At 40.1% G+C, this 8,600-nt stretch overlaps 2 protein-coding genes across 2 annotated transcripts; both read left to right on the top strand.

The window, feature by feature from the left end:
* The first annotated feature begins 1,337 nt into the window (after positions 1 to 1,337).
* LOC137746136 (uncharacterized) lies at positions 1,338 to 2,547 on the top strand. Its single transcript, XM_068486216.1, has 3 exons — positions 1,338 to 1,502; positions 1,773 to 1,878; positions 1,985 to 2,547. Exons 1-3 carry the CDS (start codon positions 1,470 to 1,472, stop codon positions 2,161 to 2,163), a joined length of 318 nt encoding a protein of 105 aa, XP_068342317.1. The 5' UTR covers positions 1,338 to 1,469; the 3' UTR covers positions 2,164 to 2,547.
* Positions 2,548 to 4,278: 1,731 nt separating this feature from the next.
* LOC137745337 (protein SLOW GREEN 1, chloroplastic-like) lies at positions 4,279 to 5,991 on the top strand. Its single transcript, XM_068485280.1, has one exon. The coding sequence runs from the start codon at positions 4,409 to 4,411 to the stop codon at positions 5,483 to 5,485; it is 1,077 nt and encodes a 358-aa protein (XP_068341381.1). The 5' UTR covers positions 4,279 to 4,408; the 3' UTR covers positions 5,486 to 5,991.
* Positions 5,992 to 8,600: the final 2,609 nt, after the last annotated feature.

Here is an 8,600-nt window from a genome sequence, read left to right on the forward strand (position 1 = left end):
AATTCACCCAAAAATAATCAATGTGGATTTTGCGAATAAGGATAGAAAATGTACCAACAAGAACAAATAATGCTAAAGCTATATACCAAATCAAGCAAAAATATACACATATATACAAACTCAGCCAAATATATATATATATGCAAACCCAGTATACCAAACGATGCAATTGATCATTTCATCTTAAATTAGAAAGAACCCACCATTTTAAACACCATCACACCAAACAAAAGATTTTCAAAAATCTGAAATTTCATATTATATTTACCAAAAAATAAGTAAATCTGAGAAAAATTAAGGAGGAGATCTGATGCATACAAATGTTGTGTCTCTTGAAGACGCGTCTTTTTATCAATTTTTGGTGCCTAAATGGCCTCGGCGGCCAACATCATTTGAATGTCAGCCTCCTTCTGAGACAACTGAGTCTGTGATGCGACGGCGGTAGCCATCGTTGAGACTTCGACAGAGAAAGTGGGAGATAACCTTTAGAAAAGGAGCGGGTGGCGCCGATAGCAATTTCAACCTCAGATCGAGCAGACCCATCGGTGGGTGGTAATCGAATATTGGAATTCAAGCGGTGGGTGGTGCTGTCAGTGCAAAGATAGAGCAAGGGAGAGAGAGGAAGATCCGTGCGGGGAAGGATTGTGAGGATTTGACGGCAAGGTCGTGGAGCAGGAAGAGGACACGATGCGAGTAGATGAAGCAGACGACGCGAAGAGTGAAGGTCTTAGCAGTCCGCTTCATTTTGGGGGGTCTCGCTAAGACCCTCTAGCGAGCTCTCTAGTTGGGACGAGTCCCCTTTAGTCCCACTTAACTTAGTCCCAACACCTATCAAACATGGGACTGTAGTCCAATCCAGTCCAGTCCCATTTAATGAGGCCAAACAAACGCACCCTGAGAGTAGTTGAACCTTGAAATGCTAAAGGTAACTTGGAGAGGAGGAGGTACAGAGTATGGGTTAAGGTTGTAGGTCGAAACCGGGGCGTAGATTGCGTGCTGAATGAGCATGGGGAGCGCAAGTTGCAACGGAATAAGGTTCAGGTATGTAACAAACTAACATGTGTGCAGGCAGGGGGACCCCACTTGTCACGTGTACAGTAGGTCATTGGCCACGTAGAAGAGACAAGCAAAGGGCTGCGTGTGGAATCTGCTCTAATCCCCTCTCCACCAATCATCGTCGTCCTCCCACGTGGGCATTGGAGCCCCCACACCCAATTCCCATATGACATCACCGAAGAACTCACTTACGCTTTTTATTTGTTTATTTATACATCCACCGCCCTCATGATTTTTCTTTAACTTTAACCTATTAGTGTTCACTTTTTTATGATCATCCAGCAGCTGTCTCTTGCCTCTCGAAATCTCCCACTCTCCCCCTTCTTCTTTTCAATTTTCCTTTCAAATTTTTCGTTGTTCTGCAAGTCTTCTGCAGCTAGGATAGCAAGAACTTTAGCTATTTATATATAAACATGGGAGACTCTTCTGCTTCATACATTCACTTGGTAAGCCTTGTTGTAATTTTTATGAAATTTTTCCTGCTTTTTCTTGATCACCAATATGACATATACCCTTGATTCGGTATATAGAATTGGTAATGGTATTATCGCTATTATTATCACTCTAAAAAGTCATAAGCAATTCTCAAAATTTAATTTTTTCCCAAATACACGAAGAGTACATAATGATTTTTTTGCGGTGTTGTTTTATTTTTCAATATTTTGTGGTGAAGAAAATTAATGGTGGCATAATGACATGCATGATTATATAATTAGGTGCAACATTTAATTGAGGAGTGCATCATATTCAATATGAGCAAAGAGGAGTGCATGGAAGCCCTCTCTAAGCATGCAAACATAAAACCCATCATTACCTCCACAGGTCTCTCTCTCTCTCTGTATATATATATATATATTATGTTACAATTGTCTTTGCATGGGATTGAATGGTTAGCTAATTAATGGATTAACTGATCAATTAACTGCAGTGTGGAAGGAGTTAGAGAAGGAGAACAAGGAGTTCTTTGAGGCCTACAACAAGAGCAGGGAAGCTAGATCCTCTGAGATGGTCACAGAGCAAAGAATCCAGAAGATGCTTTTTGATCTTTCTCAGAGCGGCGACAACTCCTCCACCACCGATGACGGCGGCGATGAATCTGATCAGTAGTAGATCCTTTGGTTTCTTATGCAGAAAACGATCGATAAGAGATGGCCTTTTTGGCTTCAAGTGCTATTAATTAATCTGTAACATCAGGGAAAAAGTTGCTTAAAACGACAGGCAAAATAACAAGTTGTCCAGCACAGCACAAGGGCAAATACGGACGGCGCATACGACGTATCGTGTAGCAGTCATCAATAGTAGTTGGGAATTGTAATTTGTAAACCCTTGAGTGCGTGGGTGGCTGGGGTTAGCTTACGTGCACACATGGCAGAGCGTGATGAGTCCCAATTGTGAGAAATTTCCAGAGCGTCGGAAAAACGATCTGGTATATTAATTACTGATGTGTTAATATTAAATTCTAAAGCAATGAGTTCTGCAAATTCTTTTTTCCTCCTTTCTAAGCTTAATTCTCATTCAAATTATTTGATCTAAAATACAAAACATTGTTCAGAAATAACTTCTTTCTCTCTCTCTCTTTTTTTTTTCTCGTTTTGATTTCACGAGATATTCTATGCTAAAGAGATCGAAAAAAAATTTAAACTCACAATGCAATGAATTCACGAGCAATGGCCTAATTACCTGATCAATCACAACTCTCCAAATTTATTGTTCAGGCAGCTTTGGTTATTGGGCTATTTCGTTTTCGTTCTTGTGTGAATATGTATTAATAGCATGGATGTTTTGCTTGTTTTCTCCAATAATTTTGGGTGTGGGTCATTTGAATTCGTCGTTACCCTACTTTTTCGTTTGAGTTCGGCGGAGAGGGACCGAGTGACATCAACGTTCTAATTCTACTAAAATCTTTCCATAGCTGCACGGCTATGAATTTATGTTTGATTTTTGTCTACAATATTATAATTAATTAGTATTGGGTTAGCGATCCGGTCAAATGTATAAAAAGTATCGATCTAGATGATTGGAAAACGAATAATATTAAGGAGATTAAATTTTATAAATAAAATAATATGATTGTTGATGATTGAATTATTACTTAAGTGTTGATTAACGAGCTTCTTTCTTATTTGTGACACATAATTTAGTTTGCAAGTTTAGTTTAAAAGTTTCATCTAACATTACCTTTGAAGATAATCTTTATTTCTTCTAATGAAATCTTGGGGCGGGTTCAGTTTGGTAAACGAGCTGATATCCCCCACCGATAATTGACTAAAGTGTATTGATATGGCTTAAAACAAAATGGATACTGAATTGAATTGGTTGATTTACCTATATTCGGTTCAACCAAAAAAGTTGGTCGGTTTCGGGTCGGTCTGGTATGGTGGCAGTCCTTATGGTTGCTTTGTGGTGGTGGGTGTTTGGGTCGTGGTGGTGGCTTGGAGGTTGTGATGACTGAAAACACATTCGCTCTAGCAAATTAGGCTATTGCTTTTTTGGTTTTACAGTGGGACTTGAACTTTACTTTAGTTGCCAAAAACAAAAAAAAAAAGAAAAGAAAAAGGTTTACTTTCACATCCACACTTTGGGCTTGTTTAGAAATACTTTAAAATAGCACACAGCTCATTTAGTGAATTTGTTTTTAGATCCAATCCTCAGTAAAATGCAAATCCTGGAAATACACTTGAAGTGCTTTCTATAAAAAATACATAACTGGTGCTTCTTGCATGAAGTATTTTAAGTGTTTTTGGTACCTAAATACATTTTCTTTAATTGCGCTTTTAGTCATTTTAGAAGCATTTTCATACGAGCCATTTTGATGCATTAGGAAAACCTAATAATAAGCCCACATTCGCTACTTAGTACTACGATCTAGTGATTTCCTCTTCATTTGTAAGTAAGAGGTCTTAAGTTTGATTCACACCAAAGGTAAATTTGAAGCATATTATTGCTAACTCATTATGAGGCTAAACCAACTCTCCTATTTCCATATATAAATAATATCGTTTGTTCAAAATAATAAGCTCACATCAAAACAGAGAAAGCTCATGCTAGTTTCTAATGAACCCACTTCAAAACCCAAAAACAAAAGAAAAACAAAAGCTTAACCCAAGCCCAAGTTTTCAAATTCCAGCCCAATAAAAAGCCCATCTGAAAGCTCAAACCCACGACCCCTACGACACCGTTTCTCACCTCCCTGCCGACTAATTTTGTTCTGTTGGACCAACATGCCTAAACGGCATATTCTCGCAGCTTTTTGAACTCTCCCCTGTTTCCTATATCTCCTCCTCCTCCATCCTCTTCGACTTCTCCCACTTCCATTGCAAGGTTTTACAAAACCCTAATTCTCTCTCAATCCATGGAGTCTCTCGCCAAACTTCACCTCCGCCACCAACCCCTCACCCTCTCGCTCAATCCACACTGTTCCTCGTTCCCAAAACCCCTTTCTTCCTTCAGACCTCCGCGCCAATCGCCGACCTTCAACTTCACCACCCTCACTATCAGAGCCTCATCCTCATCGCTTCCGCCGTCCTCCGCCCACCCACCTCACCAAAACCCCCCAAACCCTAAACCCATTTCTTCTTTCAAAACCCTAGCCCCTCTCGCCGCCCCTATCATCAAGACGACCTGCGCCGCCATCGCTGCCGCCGCATTCTTCTTCATGAGGTTCAATCATCGAACCGCTATGGCCGCCACCGCAGTCGCACCTTCCATGGTGGAGCCAGTGGAACAAGAATCTCCCGCTGACAGCGTTTCGTATGAAGAGAAAGAGAGGGTACTTGAAGAGCAATTGTCACAGAACCCGGACGATGTCGAAGCTCTGAGGAATTTAATGGAGGTCAGGATCAAATCCAACAAGCTGGCCGAAGCGATTCAGGTGCTCGAGCGCTTGATCGAGCTGGAACCCGAAGACTTTGAGTGGCAATTGCTGAAGGCCAATGTTCATAGCTACATGGGTGAGGTAGATCTCGCAAACGCCGATTTCGAGGACATTTTGTCGAAAGACCCTTTCAAAGTTGAGGCCTTTCATGGCCTTGTAATGTCCGCTTCGCAATCACCGGAGAAATTGAATAGTGTGATGAGGAGGGTGGAGGAGGCAATGGTGAAGTGTAAGAAGGATGGGAATATGTCGGATGTGAGGGATTTTAAGCTGTTAGTTGCGCAAATTCGCGTGATGGAGTCGAAGTATTCGGATGCTTTGAAGCTTTATCAAGAGCTTGTGAGGGAAGAACCGAGAGACTTCAGGCCTTATCTGTGTCAAGGAATAATTTATACAATGTTGAGGAAGACTAATGAGGCTGAGAAACAGTTTGAAAAGTTCAGGAAGCTTGTTCCAAAGAACCACCCTTATAAAGAGTATTTCGATGACAATATGTTTGCGACAAAGCTTTTTGGGCAGAAGATGGAGAGGGAAACAGCAGCGTCGAACGTCTGAGGGAACTGGAGTTGCTGAGTTTTAGCTCATTGTGGTGGCTGGCTTGTGTAATGTGGTGGTTGCCTCTTGGTTTCTCTCTGCCTCTGTTTTTGGTTAATGCTTTGGCTAGTAGTGTTCACTCAAACTATAGGTAATTTTTGTAGAGTCGCCATAGCAAAAGTAGTTTCAGAATGTAGAGCTATCTGCGCATCAATCAGTGAAATTTAAATCTTGTTGAACCATTTTTGTCTCAACATTTGAAGTTATACCTGGAATGAAACTGTTTCTGATGTGCTGATGCTGAAATAAATAACATCCCGTATTGGTTTAACGTGTTCGTAGCTCAAGAGCATGCTGTGCTATGTCCCATAAGGCTAATTGTTTGGTGCATATAGTTAATTGTAGGAATGTTTCTTTGCCAATGGGACTGCTGCAGGAATGGTTGTAGTAATCTTTACTGATGGAATACACTTTGACAACTGTATCCTGCAATTTAGATTAATCATACACAACAAATTCTGGATTTACTTTTTCGACTCTAGTTCTGCTGTATATGATAAATTATATAGTATGCCCTGGATCCCAAGTTCTGGTTTTCACTTCTTCAAGTCTATTTCAGTTCATTGGTTTCCTTGGCATGTAATACTAATGTATCCTTCGTGTAACTTTCACATCGTCTGCCCTGGTTCCCAAGTATCGGGTAGCGATGTCAGTTACAGTCAATATTATGCAGTCAGTTTCTTTTCAGAAAAATGCTTTTAGTGCTGTTTTATTTTTCTATCATGTGCGGCCGTTCATGCTGTGCTTCATTCAAAGTTGTTCCGCATCTCGTTAGGGGTTGAACTTGATGCGAATGTTCTTAACATGAAAGGGTATGTGAGTGACATAGAAATTCAAGTTTCAATATAACTTGTAGTAGTTAATGAATTTGTTTTGGTTTGTGTAATGCGGTGGAGATGTTGAGTTGTTGACAATTATGATGATTTATATTTGTGCTGTATAATTTGTTGCATATTCTGACATGGATTACAGACTGGATTTCTGCCGGAGCAAATGGAGATTTACATCACAACGTTTTTGTGCTCTCTACTGCAATATTGTTCTTTCTGATGTCATGGCAAGTCTATGCGTCCTTTATACTTTCTTACTTAATGGAGCTTCCATTCCCTTGCTTGAGACAATCTTTACTGTTCCTTAACAACTGTCGGGCGTGATAGTTAATGGTTAATTAGCCGAGGATTGGCGTAAGAGACAATCTCTTTCGTTATTGTGCTCTTTTTTTTTTTTTTTTTTTTTTTTTGTTTTGCAGTGAGCAGATAGGCAGCAAGAATGCATATGATTATTTCTGATTTGAACTGTTTTTAAGGAACTACCAAGTGAATCAAAGTAGATGTTGCTACCTCGTTTCTCAAAACCTACGGCTACTAATGTCCTAAACGCATCATTGCAACTTTCCGCCATTTCCATGTTCACTCATGTTCATCTAGTGGAGTGCAGTAGTGTTTTGACGCCTAAAGGGCCCCGCAGAATCTCACTATTTTTAGTCCCACAGTTAAGCGATCATACCAACTCATATGTATCGAATTCTATCACAATTCTGAAGTTAAAAGCTAGTTGGGGTCGCCCCTTTTACAGTTCTGACCGCGCAGTCATTCATAAGATATCTTCTTTCTACTGCATTCGTGCAAATCACACATTGTTTTCGAATTTTGACTTTCTGTGTTTGGAACAATGGAGAGTTCACATTGTCATGGTAGGCCCATTTTGAGTAAATTCCTTCATATGTTCGTTCTGATTTCGTGCATGAGTGCAGGTCTGGCGATCATTGATTTTGGAAATGAAACTGACCGCCTGGCCCTGCTCAACTTGAAGAAAAGGATAACAAAAGATACTCTCCGAATCATAAGCACGTGGAATGATTCCGTCGATTTTTGCAGTTGGTTGGCCTCACGTGCCAATATTCTACCAAAAGAATCATGATTTTGGACCTGGAAGCCCAAGAATTGGTAGGTTCCTTACCACATTCTATAGGCAATCTTACTTATCTTACCGGAATCAACTTGAGACACAACCACTTTCACATTTCTCCTTCAATTGAAAATATTTCTAGCTTGTTGGTTTGTTGGCTACGTTTGCATTCAATCCTAAAAAGTCAATGGAACATATGCTTAGGAATAATTTTTTCATTAGTGTCCTATAATGCATATATTGTTGTAAAATCGACGATGTGTGTACAGTGGAATAAATAAAACAAGACACAAAATTTACGAGGTTCCTCTACAGTCAGTGTGACTGGAGTACGTCCTCGGGCAGCAGTAGTGCTTTCATTATAATTTGAATAATAAGAGTACAAAGATAACTCTATTTATTCTCTCCTCTCCTCTTCCTCTCTTTCTCTTCCCTCGTCTCTTTTTCTCTGTGCTCTGTCTCCATTGATAGTAGTTGGAGTGCTCTATTTATAGAGCAACTCTGTATTATTACATTTTGAATAATTACACCGCACCTTTGACAAATGATCTCCGCATATCAATATTCTGCCAAGGTTTTAATAATGTGGCAATGTTTTCAATGCTATGGCAAGGTCTTCAATACTGTGGGCATTCATTACCCACTAGTATTTTCAACACTCCCCCTTGAATGCTCACATATCACATCAGTTGCCTCGTTAAAATCTTGATCTATTTTTGGATGCTCCCCCTTGATGAGTATCTCCCCCTGATTTCAAGTTCCTTAGGCTGATCATTGATCCTGCTACTTTAGTCTCTTAACGGTGATAGTTGCCGAATGAGGTGTTTTACTTGTTGTTAACTTTCCACAGACTTGTTCTTGAACTGGGTTGGAGGGCCTTCTGCTAGACTTCCTCCAAAGGTCTGAACTTACCTATTTTATCTGGAGCTGAATTTGATTCAAGGGTGGTGGACACTTGATCTTGAATCGGACTTATGATTTCTTCAAAGGTCGTCTAGGCTTGATCTTGAATGACATTGGACCATGAGGAGCTTCATGTGACAAGTGATCTTAGACTTTGTCGGGGATGAACTGACATGTGTTTGTTGTGGTTGTCTCCACATGCTTCAATGTATCATTTTCACTTGCCTTACTTGCTCCCCTTGCAGAAGTGGTATTTTCCTTATGC

The sequence above is a fragment of the Pyrus communis genome, chromosome 9 (assembly GCF_963583255.1).
Source record: "Pyrus communis chromosome 9, drPyrComm1.1, whole genome shotgun sequence".
Classification (NCBI taxonomy): Eukaryota; Viridiplantae; Streptophyta; class Magnoliopsida; order Rosales; family Rosaceae; genus Pyrus; species Pyrus communis.

What these genes read in the sequence shown, in the direction of transcription:
- LOC137746136 (XM_068486216.1), top strand. Translation starts at nt 1,470, where the DNA reads ATGGGAGACTCTTCTGCTTCATACATTCACTTG. An exon ending in CTGCTTCATACATTCACTTG is followed by an intron (nt 1,503 to 1,772) that starts GTAAGCCTTGTT and finishes TTATATAATTAG; the next exon opens with GTGCAACATTTAATTGAGGA. An exon ending in ACCCATCATTACCTCCACAG is followed by an intron (nt 1,879 to 1,984) that starts GTCTCTCTCTCT and finishes AATTAACTGCAG; the next exon opens with TGTGGAAGGAGTTAGAGAAG.
- LOC137745337 (XM_068485280.1), top strand. Translation starts at nt 4,409, where the DNA reads ATGGAGTCTCTCGCCAAACTTCACCTCCGCCACCAACCCCTCACCCTC.